Genomic DNA, 23,129 nt, shown 5'->3' with positions numbered 1-23,129 from the left:
CGTGAATTGAGGTTCTAGCCTGGGCTGTGCATCAGTGTACCTATTTAAAACAGGGCTAGCATGATACTGCCTCGTTGGAATGCTAAGTGGTGTTTAGACCAATTCCGGTATGTAGGGCCTTCTCGGTGTCACTCACCAGGTTAATGTCATCTGCTACTTGCTATTTGTTGCCAAATCCACATTCACTGAGTCAAGGAATGTGTATCATTTAATATTCATTGAAATGAATGTCAAACTTCCATATGTCACTTCCACATCCCACTTTATAGATGAAGACACTGAGGCTTGGGGACTTTCTCAAAGTCACATCCCTAACAAACAACATACCCAGAAGGAAGACTAGGTGTCTGGTGAAGAAGATCCAGGATCCTTCCCATGCTGCTGCAGCTGCTTGGCTTTCAGCAGCTCTTGGGCCTCTGCCTCTGTCCTTTCTCCCTTCACAGGTCCCGGCTGTGGAAGCTGGCAGCCCACCTGTCTTCAGGGACCACTCCGTGTTCTTCTTCTCAGAGCTGTAGGCCCTCAGTTGCCAGTCGCCCAGGCACACTCATGTAATCTTAATGAACAATGTGCAAAGCCATTAAAAACTCAATTAGGACTTTCTTTTTACTGCCGACGTGAGGAAATGCAATCCTGAGGTGCTCATGTGTAAACACAATAGCCGCCATCTGCTACTAAGAAGCGTGTTGCCTCCAAAAAGGGTATCTGTGTGGCAGACACATCGGTAACGGGCGCTTATCAAGGCATTATTATGCACGGAGGGGGAAAACGCAAAATTTATGGCCAGCCTGAGAGTACTTCCTGGTTTAATTCCACGATTTTCAGTGTTATGTATAATAACTATGAAGAAACTAATGCTGTTTTATGTTCCTTATCACATTGGTACATTTTTTTAAGGCAAAGGAAAAGACTGTATTTACAGTCTCTCTCTTTCTTGTTTTTGACTGATCTTGGCGTAATGACTGGCTCATTTTTGATCTCTAGGAAACCGACAGCCTTGGGATGATATTAATTATGCCAACCTGTTGATCAAAGAGGGCCCCACTGAGCCGCTGTAGAACAGGGCTCTCACACTTGAATAATCTTAGCAATGGCAGGCCTGGCTCAAGTGACTCAGAGATATGGCTTCTTTCTTTTACGGAGGGTGTGGGGAGACCTTTCACAGAGGGGGCTATCAGTGCATCCTCCCATATCCCCTAAGATGCTACACCTGCTTTTGGGACTGTTGTGGCTCCCTGCCTCTGTGCCTTTGCACATTCTCATCTAATTCAAACCACCTAGGGTTGCTTCCCTTATTGGCATCCCAATTATTTATAGGATCTTGTAACTTTGCTTTATACTTTCAATTCTTTTAATAAAGGGACTTGAGAGAGATAGTGGGGGTCTTCCTGAGGAGCCCAAATAATGACACTGATAAGGAAAGATAAACCTCAAAATTCTTTTGGCTTCGTAACCCAATTATAGTTTATTCCTTCTAAAGAATCCCTTCGTGTCCAAAATGGTTGACCTGCAATATAGTTATGACCACTCTGACTCTTTCACTATGGCTCTACACTCCCCTGGATTCTTGAAATCCTGAACATGCAATGTGGTTGGGAGAGGGGAAGGGACCAGTCACTCCCACATTTTCGTGTGTATACATTGTCACCTGAGGCTTTTGATAGAAATGTAGGTGCAGACTGCACAGGAATGCAGGGGTCTGAGATTCTCATGTCTTCTGAGCTCTTGGGTAATGCTGAGGCTGTGAATTAAGGACCATCTTTTAGGGAGAAAAGATAATGAAGGATGGATTTGAGCATGAGAGGGAGCCATTTGCTAAGGACTAAGCATGGAACAGGTGCACACCATACTTTGACTTCTTTGAAACTGGGTTCTGTATTCCCTCTGTGTCCAGAGTTGTATGATGCTGTACTAAATAAGATAAATGCTCCATCCTCTTCAGGCTTGCTCAGCTACTGAATCCAGGAAGAACAGAAACAGTGACAAGAGCTGTTGGAAGGATCTTTTCCTAACTTTTTCTGCTGTGGAGTATAAGAAGCTGTGGTACATGTGTAATGTAGATTGGCAGGTGGTCAGGAGCTGACTGTATACAGAATCCATCATGCAACCTGGCATGGAGAGAGTTCAGCATATTTCACTTCTCAGGCTTCCTCTCTTCTTGGGAGATGCATGACTACTCAGTGGCAAAGACAGCCCACCACTCTTTGTGAAGCTTATGGGCCATAAGCCCATCTGTCAAGGAGAGCCATCAAGAGCCTGTATGTAGACTAGCAAGGGCAGGTATGGATGTTGGCTCAGTCTAATCACTGAGCCTCCATTTCCCCCTTTAATTGTTTATTCCTTGCTAGTTCATTGGGGGCTTTTGATAGTTAGATAACATCTGTAATAGGGAAGCATCTTTACACTTACCCTCAGCTTTTGCCAGTTCATAAAGGGGGGTTCTTTACACTATTGACAACTTTTGTTCCACTTCCGCTGGATAGTAACCAGGAACTAGATGAGTTTTCTGATTGGTAGGTTATTGAAAATCTGATTGCAGTTTTCTCGGTCCTTGTTATTCGGCTTCCTTGTTGAGTTTTTGGTTGTTTATTTGTTTTAATGTGAGCTCACTCTAATGCCCCCAGTCATCATCCCTGAAGAACAGCTTTCCCTTAGGAATCTGGATTGAGTTAGGGATGGATTCCAGGGCATCTAGTTGTTTTTTTTTATGAGTGAACATGGGGAGTACTTGAAGCCTAATTTGTCTTCAAGGCTAATATTTTCTTTAATCCAGCTTTGTGGGCAATTGTATAGAGGTTTTAAATATAATCTCCCTTCTGTGTCCACTTGTAAATTTGTTCAGAACCCAGGAGACAAGGTGTAAATGGTCTGTACTGTCTAAAACCTCAACAGGATATAGATATCCCAGTACTTATTGTCTTCAGCTCTTAGTCTTGGTATCAGGGTGAACAAGGCAACTTATGGCTACTGAAGTAGCTCATTTTGCCTGGGGATAAGGGGTCTTAAGATTTCATTCAGAATGATTTTAGTGGTCACAATAAGATTTCAAAGCAATTCTTGTTTTCTAGATAGAAAACATTTATCCCAGCATTACTGGAGTTTATCTACTGTGTTTTATGATGCATTTTGTTCAGGAGAATCATAAGACTTTTAAGTTGCAGAGTTCAGCCTCCCTCCTCAACTGTGAAATTCTCTTAGATATCTCAGTTGGTGCAGGCTTTGAGGAGCCACCTACAGTGAAGAGGACTCTCTTTGTCTCTGGGCAGTTGATCCCATTTCGCACAAATTTCACTTGTGATAAAAATCTGTTGCATAATGAGCTGCTGAGATGTGCCTCTTCATAGTGATGGATTTGAATCTTGTTCTTGGGAAGCTTTATCAATTAGCCAATCACAGCAATGTTGTATGAACACTCAGGAGTAAAGCAGTGGCAAACAACAGTAAGCATTGATTCTTACACTCGCTGATCCGTGCATCGATTGCAGGTTGACTGATGCAGGTTAGATATGTTGATCACATGGCTCTGCATCTTGCTTTCAAGTTGCAGAGCTTGGCTCTTTACCTGTGGATTGCCTGTGTATGTTAATTCTTGATCCCAAGCCAATTGGGACATCAGTTTCTTATGACCAAAAAAGTAGTGCTAGAAGGCAAGCCTAGCTAAAATGGCACCTTTTAACATCTATGTGGCTTCTATTTGCAAGTCACATAATGGAGCCCAGTGTCAAGAGCTAGGCTCTGATTTTACAGAGGGGACTGTAAAGCCAGTGCCAAAGGATTTGGATCCAGAGAGGGGTAGAGAAGAGGAGACAGTTTCTACTTGTCACAGCAGCTGGAAAGAGGCTCACTCAGGTCTATGGCACAGCCTTTTGCATGCTTAGAAGCAATTACAGCTATTAGAAGCAGTTATATGTTCTACCAATAGATACTTACTGTTAATACGAGGCTCTAAGTGCTTAGAGTACCATTCACTTTGCAGTTTTCCTCAAGCATCTTATAGTTGGTTCTTACACTTCTGGGGGGTGGATATATTTCTTCATCAGATACGCTTTATTTGTATATGGTCTCCTTTAATATGGAGTCTCCTATGCTGAGTGCAGAAATCCAGATGGCATCTGTCCATACACAGGACCTTTCCATATTTCCATATTATAGAGGTTCTGCCTCAGCTGGAACAAACCTCAGCTTCTGTGAGGCTATTTCCCATCCCATTTCACCTGTAGAGATTGTGGTTGACTCCCTTCTTGGGTTTTTAATCCCTTGCTTCCTTCAAGGTCCTGCTCTTAGTGATAAGCAATCTATTGGGTAGAAGTGTAGCTTGAGAGTTTCTTTCCAGCTCCTGCCAAGCCTCACCAGACCTGGAGCCCACTTATAAAATAAACACACTGACTCTTATATTATTTAAACTGCTCGGCCATTAGCTCAGGCCTACCATTGTCTAGCTCTTACTCTTATACTAAGCCCAATTTTGTTAATCTATATGTTGCCACATGTTCCATGGCTTTACCTGTTGCCTCTACATGATGTTCCCTGGATGGCAGCTGGTGTCTCCTCCCCTCTGTCTTTCTCTCCTTTTTCTCTCTCCTCTGTTAGTCCCACCTATACTTCCTGTCTGGCTACTGGCCAATCAGTGTTTTATTTATACAGAGCAATATCCACAGCATAGAAATGCTTCCTGTGTAGTACCATCTAACTCCTCATTCTTCCAATACCACTGTAAGGAGGGATTTTAACCCCAGTGATGGAAGCCCTCCTCAGACCCTAAGAGAGGATGTGGTTTACTCAGAGTCAACCTAACCTGTCACCTAAAGGGACCTTTTTTCCAACCTCCCTACTAGGTACCATGTATGAGTGTGACAAGTTTTCAGAAGGACATCTCTCTTTGTTTCTGTTTGCTGCCCACTGTGGGTCTCTAGGATCCTTCATGATGGTCAACAGCTCTGGAAGGGCTTCAGGCCAGAAAGCCCATCTTCTTCTGCCGACCCTGAAGGAGAACGACACGCACTGCATTGACTTCCATTACTACTTCTCCAGCCGAGATCGCTCAAGCCCGGGAGCCTTGAATGTCTACGTGAAGGTCAACGGTGGTCCCCAAGGCAACCCTGTCTGGAATGTGTCTGGGGTTGTCACCGAGGGCTGGGTGAAAGCAGAACTTGCCATCAGCACCTTCTGGCCTCATTTCTACCAGGTATGACATTCTAACCTTGCTCTCTTTCTAGCAGGTAACAATTACGGATCTTTATTCTTGCCTTTTCTAGAGTGGATAAGCCTAGAAAGAACCTTATTTGTTTACTCATTTGAATAACTCATGCTGAAGAGGCTTTTCCAGGGATGCAGAGGTGACCCAGCATAGCCCCTGTCTCTCCAGAGGTCATCAGGAGGGGACCAATGTGAAGACAGTGCCAGCATAGCCAAGTTCATGTGGAGGAATGCAGGCACTGGAGTCTCTTACAAACTCCCAACTGGATTCCACACTTGAAAGGGTGAGGTTCAGAGAGATAAGCTGACTAGTCAGGTAGAGGCTATTTGGTTGGAGGGGCAATAGGGTAGTGTCTAAGAAGAGAAGACAGCAAGACCCAATTTGGAAGACTGGATAGACTGGAAAGGAAGGCAAGATGTTTAAGATATCTGGGAAAGTGATCATACAGGAGATGGAGCATGAGAGAGTGAGAGATTTTGAATAATTTTGGAAACTAAGTTCTCTCTTTTTTTTCTTACTATTGTTTGTTTTTGGTGGTTCTCCCCATCCCCACATTTTGGGACAGGGTCTCACACTGTAGCCCAGAGTATCCTGAACTCACAATGTATCCCAGGTTGGCCTTGAACTTATATCAATCCTCTTGCCTCAGCTTCCTAAGTGCAAGAATTTCAGGTGTATGTAATCATGCCCAGCAGAAACAAAGTCCTCTGAGGATATATTGCAGATGAGATATACAGGGAAGGAACTTGCAGAGCATGTAGCACATGGGGATTTGAAGGTCAGGCTAACAAGCCAGTCCTAGAGCAGTGATTTACAACTGCCAGTTGGGAAGGAAGGGCCACTCTCTCCGAAGTCATTACAGACAAATACTTTTATAAGCCACACTAAACTATGTTGTTGTGATGCCAAATTGTTGTGTCTGCTTTGAACCCCATTCTTGCTTGCCATACTCATCTCATTGTGGATAAAGAGAAATAATTCAGACCCACGCCATTCACAGATTGTTTGCAGGGGATGACTCCAGGCAGGTGTAAGCCAAAATTATTGAGAATTTTTTTAAAAACATCATTAGTTAAAATGTTCACATCATGGAATTGACCTTTGTTTAAGTGTGCAATCTGGTGCTTTTTCTAAGTAAAGCTACTGTATTCTGCATTTACTACCATCACCCATTTTTAGAACATTTCCTTCATCCAACAGGCACTCTTGCACCTAGTTTCAGTCCCCATTCCCACTGATGAAAGTTTTCAAATAAGCAAGTGCCACAAATCTGGATTTTGGAGACATCTTCTAGTGTCTGAAGCAGAAGATAGACCCAAGGGTGGCAGATGAGTGGCCAGGGCTTCTTAGATGGCCCTGAGTTCCACACCTAGTTTGTAGTTCTTTCAGTCTGTCGGTGATAGGAATATATTTCTCTACTGAGCTTGCCTGTTTACATTAATGAGGCAGTTTCAGACCTATTTCTTCTTTGCTTTGGCAACTAAAAATCAGAATTTAATACTCAAGTACCTTCAATACTTAGCCTAGATTTTTGCCACATCTATTTCCCATTTTATCTTCAGTGGCTTGTGATTTGTTTTTAGACTGATAGAATTGTCCTTTCTTAGGCATTTCCTGTAATTCCTCTAGAATTAGAGGGGAGAGAATGATGATGATCATTATAGTGATGCTGAGGGGATGATGATGATGATGATGATGATGATGATGATGATACCTACCATTTATTGAGTGCTTATGTTATAGGCACAGTACAAAATATCCTTTCAGAAATGCAGAGGGGAGTCAGTCAGAGCCTGGAGTTGTGGTAATGAGTGTGGACTGTACTCATTTTGTATCAGGTAAAGCACTTACTTCCTTTGTGAGAGCAGCAATGTCTTACCAAGAAAAGTGGCTAAAAAGAGAATATAATGGTTTTAACATGTGTGCCATTAACATTGGGACTTTTTTTTTATTGTAGATGTTTTGAGAAAGATGTCTTTGACCTCATTATTTCTTTGTCTTCTTTCCCCTTGTAAAGACGTCTTTAAGTAGTACCAGGTCCACAATCCTTGATCTGGCATTCACAGTATCAGATATGTTTCAGAGTTCACAGTATTTGCAGTTTACAAGGTGATAACATTTGCATTCTCCATGTGTTCTGTAAGTAACACCTATAATAGGCTCTTCATGGCATACCGGAGTCAAGTGTATGGATATCCCGACCATAAAATTTATGCATATTCACAAGGTGTGGCATAAATTAAGGCTGCATATGGTGTCTGACCAGCTCAGCTTAGCTTTTATCACCAATTTACGTTAACAAACACCTGTGTGACATAGCTTGCATGCTGGATGTCTATGTTGCTTTTGGGCTGTAGCCCCCTGTTTTGTACCTGCAGGGTTTCATGGGTGAGGGGAGTTCTTGTTCTCTTGGGAAGAAGTGGCACTAGTTGTTTTTTGAGATGCTCTTTGGTGAAGGTGAAGTGGCCCAGGGTTTGGGAAAACTATGTGTCGTCTCTACATAGGAAATACAGCCAGCCAAGTAGGGTTATAGATAGCCAGAAAAAAATCTGTGTGTTGGTATTCAATCTACTATCTGCTATGGAAGTTTGACCTTGACCTGTTTTTAGCATGTGACCCTCTTAGCATAGAGGTAATATTCTAGGGAGTGGTGTCCCAGCTTCCTGATTTATCTGAGAGAGCCCTGGTTTACTTGTCTTGTCTTGGTGAATTGTTGAGCATCATGGGGACTATTTGGGATTGCTAAATTACACTATATCTATGTCCATAGAGATTTAGAGCATGTTTGTTGGCCCACATGGTTTTGGCTTATACCTATTGTGCACCAGACAGAGAATGGTGGGCCTTAAAGTGTCTGTTGTCATCACCTAACTCTGCTGTTGTGCCGTGAAAGCAGACAGTCACAATATGTAGATGAATAGATGTAGCTGTTCCAGTCAAGTTTTATGTGTAGCAATGGCTGATGGCCCAGTTTTGGTTTCCAGGCCTTAGTTTGCTACCCTCTGATGTGGATGAGGTGGAGAAATATATTACAAAGTCCAACAGGGCATAGAAAAGCATTGACAAATCTCAGGCTGCAACTGAAATTCCTCGTCTCCAGAGTATTCTCACTGTACCGCTGAGTTTAAACATCTGTTGTCTCCATAAACTCATGAATACTCCCACTGAGGCCTCAGGCTTCAGTCAGACCTTTTAAGAGCCTGCTATGAGTAGATTTAGGAGAGGGTCATGGCTTGAAGTATACTAAACAGGACAATTGACCCAGAAAAGGGACTATCCCTCCATTTGCCCTGCTCTTTGATGGAGATTGAGGAAGAAAGGACATTTGATGAGCTCCCATCCCTCTGGCCCTGTGGTATGCTATTTCTGTATCCCATGTATTTGTGCAGAAGCTCCCTGTTTTTGGTGGCAACAGATCCAGTCTTCTAACGTAGGGGATATTATTGGTAAATCAGTTTCCCCATCATCCTCCCCACATTCACCAGCTCTGAGCTCTGTGTCCTGTGTTTTGAGGAAGCATTTTGCCTATACTGGGAATCTGCTGTTCTCTAGCTGTGTGATGTCACCTGTGTCCTGTCATCTATCATTTAGGATCCCAATGGTCTCACATGTAAGATAGAAAGAGGAACAGGTACCAGGATGAGTCACTCTGTAGGTTAAAGTTGATCCCATATGGGGAGACATGTCAGGCTTGAAGTGATTGGAAGGAAGTAGGACCGGAAATAAAGGGAAAGAAAGTGGAGGGAGGAAGCCATCACTGAAGAATGACACAGCATTGTTGAGCTTGTCTTCTGTGGCCTCTGTGCCTTTTCTTAGGTAAGTAGCCTTACCAAGAGACTGCCAAACAATTTCCATCCTCCTCCATTCCCTTTGCTCTGAGCTTTGTGAGGAGAAATCACTCATGTGTTGAGAGCAGTGTCATGGAAAAATCATGTGTCACCCCTTGTGCACACTCAGCCATTTCTGGACACTCACGTGGCCACAAGCACAGCTGAGCACACACAGACACCTAAATTCTTATGTCTGCCCAGATTCAAACACGTGAATATACACACTCATGGGTAGAATAATGAGAAAGGGGACCCCTCAAGAGACTCTCAGACAGGAGCAGAACGGGTTTTGAAATTCTCCAGACTTCAAGCGCCAGTCCTGTGTGTAGATCCTGTGGACTGAGTCAAATTTGGTTTTCAGCATTGCTGGGCTTTGAACCTTATGGGTTTGTGTATTCATTTATTAAAGTCATATTTCACAGTCCTAAAATTGACTTGAGCTCTGTAATAAACAAAAATGTCATCTTTCATATTATTGGACTTTGGAATGCTGGGCCTTCCACAGGGCCCCAGGTGAGAAAAATCCCTTGGCAGCCCCCACCCTCCACTCCTGCCTGCCTCCCCTGGAAAGCTAATTCAGTGCCTGTGAAGCCTTGTGCTTCTGGTCTAGGCCTCTTTCCAGGTGATATCAATTCAATTTCATATTTTAGTGGCTCTGAGTTTTCCCCAATATTTGGGGGAAAAATAACATTATTACTAACTTCTCAGCCACCTGCCTTCTCTTCTCTCCATTTCCTGCTTAAATAAAATGGCCTTTTATTCGGCACTGAAAAGTGCTCCACAGACCCTTGAAATGAAGGACTCACCTGATGTTGGTATACGTGTCCTCAGAGCTCAGTCCCTTTCTCAGGATCTACCTGGCATCTGGCACTTTAGGTTTAGTCTGGACAGTAACAATTCAGGCGATTTTGTCACAGCAGTTCGCCCTCTATCCTACCCTTTGACTCCCACCCTATCTCCTTTCCCACACTCCATCTCTATTATGCAGCAAATGTTACTCCTCCTATAGAGGCTTCTGTGAGCTGGAGTGGGAAAGAATGTCCCTTGATTGTACTCTAAGCAATCTTCCCCACAATGCCTGTAGAGCACTCTTCCTAAGAGGGACTCTGATAAGCCAACATTTTTCTCTTATCTTTCAAGAAATGTTTGCAGCCCTTTGAAATTTTTGCTGTGTTTTCTGCAGAAGGATTGCAGAAGATCATAGAGAAACCCTGGGTCCCTTAAGCCGTGACCTGATATGTTCACATCCTTCCCAAACATACACATCATGATTTTTTTTTTTTTTAAGTTTAGTATAATCCTCTCTGAGTCTTTCCTGGGAGTTGCTTCCAGGCTTTGACTCTGCACAGAGGCAGGTTTGAACTGGTCTGTGTAAGCCCCCTCCTCATACCTGCATGAGGAGATCTCCAGCAGGGCTTTAGGCCCAAGCTAGCTGTAGTTCCATGCAGCAGCCTTGAGGTTGTGGAATGTCCTTCACAGAGCTTGAGATAATGGGATCAGGCCGCCCACTATGGTCTTGGCACCCTGGGTCCCTGCTTCTTTGAGTGTCCTTTGCCCTTCTGGGTGTGTAGCCTACTTCAATATTCCACCCAATTCCACCCCTTCCCTTCCTGCTCCTTGGAGACATCTATCTCTAGAGTACTCTCAGGTCTTCTCCACGTATGTCTACCTCCATCATTTCTGTTATTTGCATGACCAAAGATAGTCATTATCTCTCTGTTCACAGTTCCTGGGTGGACCTTTCTTTCTAGAGGATACTGGCATCCTCCTTTGTGGTGTCTGTACTTAGAAAATGGCCCTGGTTAAGACCTAGCCAGTGATCAGCACCTCCCATACCAATGCAGAGAGGTGGAGCAGTCATCACCACCCAACACAATGGGAGTCTTCTAAAATATCTCTGAACATCCTCCATGACATTTCAGAAATTTGCACTCAGAGATTAATGTCTTTCCTAGTTTATCTTTTGTAATTTTCTTATTGAAACAGCTTGCCAGGTTTTTTTGGGGGGGTGGTTAGGGTAGACTATTCATTTCATTTTTCGGCTGTCAATAATTCTTTGGAACTCCCCAAATAAAAAGGATATGCTTCTTTTAACTGGTAAGTATATTATGTGTCTTGTTCTCAGGTTGTCATTTGACTTTCGATTTTTTTCAGACTCTTGTTAACATAAGAAACATCTACAACATCATAGTCATAAATATTCATTGTATAACTTTTAAGAACTTGATTTTAAGATTATTATTATTTTATAGTTTTAGGAAATTTGGTTACAAAAATGTATAAAACCAAACCTATACAAATTTTATTCACTGGGAGACTTACTGATGTTACACTGTAATCTAGCTTATGATCTCTTTATAAATCCTTGAGCATTTGAACAGAAATTTTGCTTTCTCAATATATTCATTAACACATTTAAGAAAAAAATATATATTTGTTGTATTGATTTTTCTATTTGATTGACCAAAACATAGATCAAAGTCTTTAAATACTATGTCCCCCCCCCTCATCATTTTCCTTTCAAATTTCTTGTCTTGAAGGACTCTAGATGCAACTTTTAGTGGTAAATTTAGTTTACTTAATGGTTTATAATTTTCAGTTTGGTTAAAAATCTACTTTGAAACAGTCCCATTATTTTTTGTAACAATTGTTTTCTGTTCACTTGCATTTCCCTTATTGTGTCTCTATTCCACTCCTTATTTGTAAGGTTACTGAGTCATTCTGTCTTAGGTGTTTATCTTACAGCATACAATTAGACTTTGATTATTTAGACAGTCTGGCTGTTTTCCTCTATTTTAATCCATTTATAGTTATTGTCAAAACAGAAACATTTTTCTTGTATTTGTTATTTTTATTTCACAGTATGAATGCTTTTTCTACTATTTCTATTGAAATATATTTGCTTTATATACTCTGTTTTAATTTTTTTCCCATGAACTTCAGTTTTTCCGTTGAATTATTTAAACTCTCTCTGTCTCTGTCTCTGTCTCTCTTTCACACACACACACACACACACACACACACACATACACACACATGTAGGCATTTGGTTCTTTATAGAAAGACTTCTATAGGTTTCCCCTTCTTCAGGATGAAGGAAAGATCATTCTTTTATCTCTGTATGTTTTTTTCAGGTCATACACAATCCCGTGTGTTAATTCTCTCTGAAGGTCTGTACTGTTTTAGGGAAATGCTTTTCAAGAGTGGTCATTGTGCAGAAGCAACTATGTTGTATGTCTATCACTCCCCATCATTTCACAATACTCTCAGATTTCAGATTTCATGGATGGATCTCATCACCAAGGAGACTGCGTCTTCACAGCCATTACCACTTCTCTTCCTGCTCTCTTAGTATAACCGTTAGAGCTCCAGGGCCCACTGAGAGCACTGACCTTTGAACCCACTGGCCTGGACAACATGGTCCCCTATAGAGATTTCCTATTGATCTCATCACCTACTTTATTGTTCAACCACAGACTTGAGCTGTGTAGTAGGGACAGGACAGTGGGTTCATTTTGGAGGTCATCACTGTGGTAGATATGAAAAACAATTACAGGCTAAACTAAACACTGGCACTGATACCTGACTGGCTTTGACTCACAAATGGCTGCTTCCCATGATCTATCTAATAAAAGAGATGGAAAACGGGCATATTTGAGCAATTCTACTAGGATATAATCAAAAAGAAACTGAAGATAAGGGATGAAGTTGAAGTAGAAGCCCATATAGTTGTCCAGGTCTCCCAGTGGGAAGGCTATAGCACTGTATTTTAGGAGGGATGGGCCATTGGGGATTAATTTGCTCAGAACTGTTATATACAGAACATGTGAGGAAACTTCTTGATTGTGAGCTGATTAGATGATGCTGATTAATGTTCTGATGAAAGACATAGGACACTGAGCTGGGCTTGGCATTGCCAGTGAATTGGCAAGGGCTGAAGGGTGAGTGTATACAGTCAGATGGAGCGTAGAGGAAACACAATCTCCAAAAGGATGGAGATGGAAGAGTACCTATAAACTCATGACAGGATGGCCACGTATATATGAGAAAAATCAAATGTGAAGTATCCTCTGAGCCCAAGTAGAGACTGGGAAAGAGACAAGCTGTGAATACTGACAATTGCAGAAGCATTGTCAAGTAGTAATAATAATTATAGTAGACATTCATTGAGAATGCCATGTGTCTAACATTCTCAATAGGATATTAATTCCCTCCACCTGAAAAGTTACCTAATGGGGTAGATATTGCAATTATAAGTGCAGACACTAGGGCTCAAAACAGGGAGCTTTTTTTGTTTTTTTATATAATTTTTTATTTATGTAATTTATGTATATGAATGTTTTGTTTACATGTACAGGAAGAGGACATCAGGTTCCATGGGAATACAGTTATAGAAGGTTATTAGCCACAATATGGTTGCTGGGAATTGAACTCAGGATCTCTGGATGAGCAGCCCATGCTTTTAACTGCTGAGCCATCTCTCCAGCCCCACCATCTTCATTCTGAAAATAAGAGAGAATTTTGGGGAAGTTTCATCAGGTTTAGTAATTAGAATATTAGTGTCTGTAATGAAAACAATCTGGAGAGGAATATTTGTGACTGATTGAGATTTTTATACTTAACATTTTGTGGTGGAAGTAAGGAAATGGTAGAAATGGTTTTATTAAACTACTAAGTATTGTGATTGAAATACAACTGGCTACAGAGAAGAACTTACTACAGAGAGGTAGTTTTTCAAGAATAGGAAAAGCTAAAACCATTTATATATGTTAAGGTCAGAGGGAAACGGGGAGGGCCTGGAAATACAGAGTAGCAAAGGAAAGCCCAGAAGAGCCCAAGGTTCTGGAAAACAGCAGGGATCAGTCAGGTTGGAGGGTTCTGACTTACTTGCAGAGATTGTGGTTGGTGTGGAGGAAGGATAGGTTTGTGGATAAGAAGTGTGGAGTCAGCCGGGCGGTGGTGGTGCACGCCTTTAATCCCAGCACTCGGGAGGTAGAGCCAGGCGGATCTCTGTGAGTTTGAGGCCAGCCTGGGCTACCAAGTGAGTTCCAGGAAAAGACGCAAAGCTACACAGAGAAACCTTGTCTCAAAAAAAAAAAGAAGTGTGGAGTCAGCCCATCCATGATCATCTTGAAGCTGTAGTTCCTTCTGGGATTGAGTGAGTGGATGATGAAAGGAGAACATTGGGTAGGGGTTGTAGATGGGGAAGGAAGGTCCACAATCAGCCTGGCAAGGTTCGAAAAGAGATGTAAAGGAATTAGTCTCACAGAGGGAAACACATTGGTAGCCAACATGGTAGAAGTAGCCTGGGCTTGGTGAGAATGTAGGGAGATCTAGGTGAATGGCAGACTCCAGGGAAATACAGATCCAGGTACTGTGTGAGTCTAAGGAACAGATGAAAGAATTGTTAGTCGGGAGAGGGCTGTAGGGTAAGAGTTTGACAGAGCATTGCCAAGTGTCATGCCCAAGTTCGAGAATGTAGCTGTAGGGAGTGTGAATTAGTTCTGCAAAAGGTTCTGGCCATGGTGTTCATACGATACTCCTTCCTCCTCAATGAAGAGAGAGGGAAGGCAAGGGAAACTTAATTATTAAATTCTTGTGGAAATAAGTTTTGGTAGGAGTCAGAGTAGAGAAATGTTCTTGCTTCCTTCCACTCCTAGATACAACCAGGTAGATGGCTGCTAGTCCCTAAGAGGTGTGATGAAGATGTCCAGGAAGCCTTAGGAAATGGCTCAGCCAGCAAAGTGCTTGCTGCAAACACAGGGACTTGAGTTTGATCCTTAGCACCCCTGTACAAAGGAGGCAGGTTTTTAGTGGCACATTCTTGTAGTTCCAGTGCTGAGAAGATGTAGACAGGCAAGCTCTAGGTTTATTGGAGAAATCCAAGCCAAGTGAGAGACTCTACCTCAAAAAAACAAGATGGATGGCACCTTAAGAATGACAACAAGAGGTTGACCTCTAGCCGCCAAACACACATACAAATATACACACTTACACACACACACACACACACACACACACACACACACACACACACACACACTCAGTAAGTCCAAGTTGAGTCATATCAGGATCAAGTCTCCTTGGCTTACACTGATTTCCAAGACAATAAGGAAATTGGGCTATTTGTAACTAGTTCCTTCTGTAATTCATTCGAAACCGCAACAAGAGAGCTACTGATGGGGACCCAGGGTCTTGTTCAAATTGTTTGTTGTTGTGGCTAAGTGTTATTTCTGAAATCCATTCAAAATGTTCCACATGGATGGCTTCTACTGCTGGTCACCAGAGTGTAAACTTTGTGCCTTGTTTGGAAACCCAAGTCAACTAGCAGCATGGTGCACTTTCCTAATGTGAGGCGTTGTTGGCTGGTTCTAATGGGAGGCTGACACAGAAAGGGACTGAGGGCTCTGTGACTTCTTCAGGTGAATGTGGACAAATGCTTCTGTGAAACTGACATCAGCCCTGTGTATTTCAGGTGATATTTGAATCCGTCTCTTTGAAGGGTCATCCTGGTTACATCGCTGTGGACGAGGTCCGGGTCCTTGCTCATCCATGCAGTAAGTCTATTCATTTCTCCCAACACATCCTTTCTCCGTGCCTGACTGGGTAGTCACAAGGATGCAGTGCCCCTATTCATTCAGCTCACAGCCATCTCACTTGCTCTCTTTTAATCCTTTAAAACTGCTTACATACCCAATGCAATCAGTCCTGAATAAATCCATAATTTTGCTGGCCCGTTCAACAGGCAGCACCTCCAGGAATTTGCAGAGACTGGCAAAATAATTCGTCTGAATCTCTCTCCATTATTAAGGGAGTCTAAAGTCCTGATTGTTTATTAGTGGAATTCAGACCACTGAAGTGGAAGAATTAGGGACCTTTAGATAGAATCTTCTGCAATTGTCTTTTTTTTAAAAAAATGAAACAAGAAAAGAACAACATTAAACATGGAGCAAATTAGCACATCCTTCACCCACAAGGAAAAGGACTCCAGAGCTATTAATTCTTTACAAATAATTTTAAGTACACTTACCAGCACTGTGTAGGTGTAGGGCGAGATTACTATGGTTAGTACTCATGGAACAGTGTCAAGAGTCCTCAGTGGCATGCCACTCCTTGAAGTTTCCTCCTTTGCAGTATTTAGTCAAAGACACTTGAATGTATCTCAGCAAGGAGCCGCACAGCTCCTGCTTAGTCAAGTCCTGGGTGTAGACAGTTGTGCTGATATTATACCTTATAGGTATATGATTGGGAGACTAGAGTCTGGAGATGCCTAGGGATCATGGAAGCCACTGCCAGAGTTGTCTGGGATGCCAGGTCCTCAATTTGAAAGTGTGGTGTCTTAGATTCCTATCAGTTGCTTGGCAGCCATTTAGTTCTAGATGACTCTTGGGATTTCTCAACTTTCCCATGTGACCATGAGACATTTAGTTAAATATATTTTAGTAGACTGAAGTATCCATGGCAGGCTGACATTTCTAAAATCTTATTCTTTGAAAATTTCATACATGTAATATAGTGTATCTTGATTATGTCTATGTATTAGTCCCCTTTCAGCTCCCCCCTAGATCCCACATTACATCTCTCTCCCACTTGCTTCCTTGTGTGCTTATTAATTAATTATTTAAAACCCACAGATTCTAATTAGTGCTTTCCATATATATGCGGCTGTTGAGTTCATCCTTGGGACATAGGGAACTGCCAGTTGTCATACACCTAACGAAAAGAAACACTGCCTGCCCTCACAGCATACCGCAGCCATCAACTGCCAATAGCTCCTCACTTAGTGGGGTCTCTAGGGAACACTTACTGTATTCTTGCTGGAATTTTTAACTGGCTAGATTTTGTGCAGGTCATATGTAGGGAACCACAGATACTTAGAATTCACATGTTCAATAGCCATGCCATGCCCAAAGGACAGCAATTCACCCCCTCCCTTCTTGCTCTTCCATTTTTTCAGTCTCCTCTTCTATTACGTTTCCTGAGACTGGGGAGGCAGACTGACATAGACATCCCATCCACAGCAGAGTTGGTTCCTCTTCAAAGATTTTAGAGAATTCTGCAGTGAACTCATCCAGTGCTGGCCTTATTTTTAGCTGGGAGACTTTTAATTACTATTTCAATCTTGTTGCTCATTATGGACCTGTTTAACTTTTTTTTTTTATTTCATATTGATTTAATTTTGGTATGTTGTCTGCGTCTAGATTTTTTCCATTTCCTTTAGATTTTTTTCAATTTAGTGGAGCTGGGACTTTTTAAAAAATATGTTCTTATGATTTTTCTGAATTCCATTGGTATCTGTCCTAATGTCTCCCAATTCATTTCTAATTTTACTAATTTGTGTCTTTTCTGTATTTATTTTAGTAAATTTGGCTAAGGGCTTGCCAATCTTATTGATCTTTTCCAAGAACCACCTCATTGTTCTATTGATTATTTGTAGTATTTTTCTACTCCATTAATTTCAGCTCTGATTTTGATGATCTCTTTCCATCAACTATTAGGGCATTTGGTTTGTTCTTGCTTGTCCAAGGTTTATCATTAAATTATTTATTTGAGACGCAAATTCTTTTGATGCAGGCACTTACTGTTATAAATAGTCCTCTTAGTACAACCAAACTAGCTTTATAAAGAAAAGAGTTTATTAGCTCACAGTTTTTGGAGGTTCAAGGGCATAACTCCAGCGTAGGCTCAGGTCCATTGATAGCTCACTAGTTTATAGTCTGGAAGCAGAGCAGAACATCACATGAAAGCAAACAGGGAGTACACACATGCATGTCAAATCTCCGTCTACATTTGCTGACACCAGGATTGAATTGGTAGTGCTCCACTGTGAAGAACTTGTCCAAGCCTTACCTCATTCTGAAACTACCAATTCGAAATGTCACCATCAGATTCTACCCTGTAGTGTAAATTCTTATTGGTCTTAATAATAAAAACCCAGAGTCAGATAATGGGGTAAGTGCTAAAAGATCAGAGAAGTAAAGGAGCCACCCACTAGTGAGACTTCTTAACCTTTACTGAATCCTCAGACTGTAAAGGGGGTGAGCTCCTGTCTCCTCCCACCTTATATTCCTCTCTCTACCCAGCCATATCACTTCCTGTCTCCACCTCCCTAGTGCTGGGATTAAAGGTATGAGCCTCCACTGCCTGGCTCTGTTTCTCTTTTAGACTGGATCAATTTTGTGTATCCCAGGGTGGCCTTGATCTCCTAATCTTCCTGCTTCCTTCTCCTAAGGAAGCTGTACCACTGCTTGGCTTCTATGGTTAACTAGTGGCTTAGCTCCTCACTGTGATCTCCAGGCAAGCTTTATTTGTTAGAGCACAAACAAAATGTCACCACACTTCCCTCTTTGTGTCACTAACTTTGGGGATTGAACTTTGGTGTGAGTTTGGAAGACAAAACATTCAAACCACAGCAGTTATGCTATGGGTAAGGGAGCAGCTTACAGCCACCTCAAGAGCCATCATATGTCCTTACTTATCTATGTGCCTTTCAATAACCCCACACACACATACACACACATCTGAGCGTGAGTCTCACATCAGCCCCACCGTGTTGTTGTAATGGAAATGGATCTTTTCACTTGTGTTGCCATCCATTTGTCAGATCTTCAATCATCATTTCCTTCCCACTTCAGGGGAGAAGACTAGTTAGCTTAAAACACTTTCTCTGGAAAACTGTATGGCAAGTCCCAAGTTCCAGACAATATTTAGGGGAACTGGGTCTGATTTTTATCTTCCTTACACCCTGCACACATCTATCCCTTCATGCCTGGACTTGGTCTTTCTTGGTGACACTTGGTTTTCCCCAGCAGAATCCAGCAGGATACTCTGTCCTTGAGTCCCAGTGCCCTGTGCTTCTTCACTTTCACCATAATACCTTGATGGTCACATCTTGTCCTAGCCTCACTGTCTTAGTCATCCAAGTCCTGTTCATTAGCAGCAAATATTTTCTTCTCTTTGTTGTATCTCTAGAGGAGAGAATCCCTGTAGGGCATTTGGATGGCTTTCTACCCACAAAACCATAAGGATCAGTGGGAATCCTCTCTATTTTCACTGTGATGTCTGTGAATTTAAGATTCTCCTATTAGCCCCATCCTCCTCCTGCTGAGAAGTGTGGATTGCTTGGTTATAGAATTGCTGAGAGTCGGTTACCCAGCAAATGGGCCATGGGATATAACTCTAGAAGACATGACCTTGGCTTTATTTCTGCATGGTGTATTGTGGCTGTGTTCAACCCCAGTGCTTAGGAGGCTTAAGCACATCCTTGCCAGAAAACACAATGTGCGGCCCATGAAAAAGTAGCTGGAATTGGAGAAAAATCACATTAAGGATATGTACAAACACTGCCAGTGTGTGTAGTCCTCTGAGGCACACCCACAGCTCATACACTCAGTTCATTGCTAGCCCAGGATTTTACTCATTCTTCAAGTAAATTATTTCAACAAGTAAATTATTGATTGTGAGCTGTGTGTTCAAGAGCTGTTCTGGGCATAGCAGATAGTTAAGTAAGAAAGGGTTGGCTCCTGTGCCTGTGGTGTTTGATTGGCAGGGGGTGAGAAGGAGAAAAGAAATTAAGTATCTAATACTAGATAAGCAATGGATAATTTGGGATAAGGGAACGTATTGTGAATATGATAAATATGGGAAGTGGGATTCTTCAGGACTCCTTAGGTAATGTGGTTATGGGATCTCTCTTCAAAGATGTGATCAGAGATGGGACTCTAATCATGAAAAGGAGTTTGCTTTCTGAGAATTTGCGAAGGTGGGGGGGCACTTCTAAGAAGAGGAAATAGCAAGTGCAGAAGTCCTGCCTTGGGACACATCCCCATGCAGACTGTGTGGCCTGGTAGGTGGAGCACAGCAGACAATGTCCTAGGTGAACCTTGGGCAGGTGACCTGGGACCTCACCACTGAGTGGATATTAGTCTTCAGTGCAGGGAGGTGATTCTAGAAAGGCTTTAATCTGAGGATGGAATGGTTAAGAGTTAATGGTTGTTAACTCTTAAAGGGTGTTGTATGGTGTATGAGTTTCAGTCCCATAGGAAGAAGGATGGGGAAACTATGTGGGAGAACATTTTGGAGCTATGCAAGAAACACTGGTGGCCTGAAGCAGGGTGGTGAGGAGTCAGCCACTCATCACACAGGAAGTGATTATGGAGCTTGTACTCAGTGTCAGGCACTGTTCTGGGACTATGGAACTACACAAGACAAATTCATTATCTGTCCTCATAGGCCTCCAGTAAAGTGAATGAGACCAAAAACAAAACAACTAAATCTGCAATTATATTCTATGTAGCAGATGGTTTATTGTTTCACAAGGACTGTAGTCCAGACATGCCAGAGACTAGGTGGCTTAAGTGATCACACTACATTTTCTAATAGCCCTGGTGGATAGAAATTCAAGGCTAAGGTATTGAAAACTTGGCTTCGGAGATGATCTTCCTAGGCTGGCAAAATCTCCCTCAGTGCAACCTCTTATGGTCTTTTCTCTCTGTGTATAAGTCCCTAGTGTCTTTTTATGTGTCCACATTTCCTCTTCCTGATAGGACAGTAGTTGGATTAGATCGGGGTCTACCCAACAGCCTCATTTTGGCTTAATTAGTTCTTATGAGGCCGTATTGCTAGATACAGACACAATCTGTGTTTGGGTTTCCAGGAGTCAGTGATGATATGGAGAAACAGAGACCTTGAGAAAGAGGCCTTGATGGCTAGCCTGGCACTGCATTTGCGTGCTGGTAGTAACCAGTCTTACTTGATTGGTCAGGTTGAGAGACAGATAGATGCCCCAAAGATGGCTGCTTCCAGATCTCTGTGTGCTTATGCTACCTCTGAAGTGGTAACCACAGGCCTTGCAACTGCTCATGGGATTGCACATCATATAAACTATGGGCCTCTTTACCTGTCTGTTGCATTGCAGTGATTTCCCCAAATCCTCAACCTTAGAATTAATTTTACTCAGAAGTTTGTAAGATTGTAACTATATTGGGAAAAAAAAATACATTTCCTTATATCTTCAAATTTTTATGAGTCTCCACTTCTGACTTTCAAAACATTTTCTATTGACATATGACCATAGTTTGTCAGTAAAGGATTCAATTAATTATTCTAAAAGTTGTGGACAGAGGAATCATTACTGATTTGCAATCTTATCCTCTACCCATTGAAGCTGGCTTTAAATGTTTGCCTCAAAGCTTTCAAAACAGTGACCAAAAGTCAGGCATAATCCTCCAAAGAAATTATTTTCTTTTACAATGGAAAACTTCCCACCCATATTTTATAGCCCATTTAACTTGTTGTTATTCCAAAATTGTTTTGGCCATAGCTACCATCCACTGCTAGGTCCTGGTGTCAGCCATTAGCAGGGCCACTACAGTTATAACTTCGATAAATGTCAGCACACTGTTCCACTCAGTTTCAAACTTTCTAACTCCCAAGTTGACTTTTAGATTTTTTTCCAACCTATTTTTCCCACTATCACAGGGCCATGTCCCTCAGCCCACAGAGCAACAGCAACACGTTTCTAATGTATGTAGGAGCTTTCACTTCAATTGTGTGGCTTCCTGCTGAGCATTGTCAGGTTTAAAGAGCGAGATAAAGGGCACAATAATATGTCTTCAGATGCTACACTGACATCTGCAGGAGTTTAAATGTCACCAGCATCAAGGCATTTTGCCCCAAATGCAAAGCCAGTTTCCTCTTAACCCTGTTCAGCAGGATTCCATTTTAGGGGAACTCAGTCTCAGTGAGTAGTGGGGGGGGGGGTGCCTCAAGCCTAGCTGATGGCTGCTTGGGGGACCCAAGGTCACCTGTGTTTGGCTAAAGATTGGTGAATTGACGTTGGTACAATAATTTCATTTCCTGAAGTGCAGAGGCAGAGGGAAGATAATGATGGAAAGGGTGGCTGAAGAGGACTGGAGTTGGGGGTAGAGGGAGGGTCAGAGAATCCAGGAGCCCAGAGAAGACCGAATACAAGGAAGATCTCAACCAAAAGACACTGATCATGAGTCAGGGGTGATCCAGGGCCTCGTAGTAGAGATAAGAGTGAGGGCATATGGAGAGACTGCAGAATGAGACGAGAATTGAGAAGGTTCCCTCAGTGTGTGGAGGGGTTGGAGTCACTGCTGGATTTATGGGTTCAGATAGAGGACAGGTGGCCAGTGGGAACTGTTCCAAGAGACTGAACGTAAGAGCAACTTCTCAGAGGCCACACACTGGTGGGACCTGACTTCTGATGAGTTTGGCTAAGACTGAACAGTCTTTTCATCAAACATACTCAAGATTTTAGGGTAAGGGACTTCACATAAAATGTGGACTGTTTATTTTTCTGGGGAAATCAGAGACTGATAGCTCTGAGCAAAGTACTCCCTTCCCTCACCCCACTCACTGCTGGCTTTAGTAGCAGAGCTTCCCTTTCAATGTGGTATGAGGTCTCTCTAGTTCTTCTAATTATCCACCATTCCTTAACAGTTTTCCAACATTGAAATACCAGTCCTTACTCTGCTTACAACATTTTTTCTTTATTTTGTGAAAATATCTTCCCAAAATTGGAAATGAAAGATGGAGCAAGAAGGTGTTGTTTTTTGTTAGCTTTGATTTACAGTGGAGCCACTTTGTTAATTTGCATAGCTGTCTGGTTCCTGTGAGAGTTTGGCTTTGATATCTCTGCTGTAAATCAGAGTCATCAGTGTTTCCCCAAAAATATTAGTACTCATGGACATTCACCATCTACATTCTGAATTTAGAAGGGAGAAAGGAGATGGAATGAAAATGAAAGAATCAAGAACGAAACTCTTGCTGAGAAGGGAGAAGGGGGAGGAGTCAGAAGCAGGCAGGTGCCAATCAATGAACAAAGAGGAACTATCTCTAACTGTATGTCTCTCAGAACTTAACCACTGGCCCCATGACCAGAAGTGCAAGAAGAGGGTGACCTTTGTAAAACTCAAAAGGACATCTTGATTTTGGAGCCTAATCACTCCCTCCTTACATAGGGTGGGTGTTCCTTTCCACTTTAAAATCAAAGTAGAAACAGACCTACAAGGTTTGCTCCACTCCTGGGCTGAAGAACTGATAGTTCCAAAATCACTTCACAGAACTATAGAGGAGAG

The 23,129-nt window shown here is 42.2% G+C and overlaps 1 protein-coding gene across 1 annotated transcript in view; it reads left to right on the top strand.

Moving 5' to 3' along the window:
• Ptprt (protein tyrosine phosphatase receptor type T) overlaps positions 1 to 23,129 on the top strand; it is an 805,504-nt gene that overhangs the window by 73,646 nt on the left and 708,729 nt on the right. The window contains exons 3-4 of the mRNA XM_059258971.1: positions 4,911 to 5,182; positions 15,500 to 15,581. Coding sequence (XP_059114954.1) covers positions 4,911 to 5,182; positions 15,500 to 15,581 — 354 coding nt within the window. The remainder of the gene's footprint in view (positions 1 to 4,910; positions 5,183 to 15,499; positions 15,582 to 23,129) is intronic.

The sequence above is a fragment of the Peromyscus eremicus genome, chromosome 4, assembly GCF_949786415.1.
Source record: "Peromyscus eremicus chromosome 4, PerEre_H2_v1, whole genome shotgun sequence".
Taxonomy (NCBI): domain Eukaryota; kingdom Metazoa; phylum Chordata; class Mammalia; order Rodentia; family Cricetidae; genus Peromyscus; species Peromyscus eremicus.
This window is presented reverse-complemented; position numbering and strand designations above follow the sequence as displayed.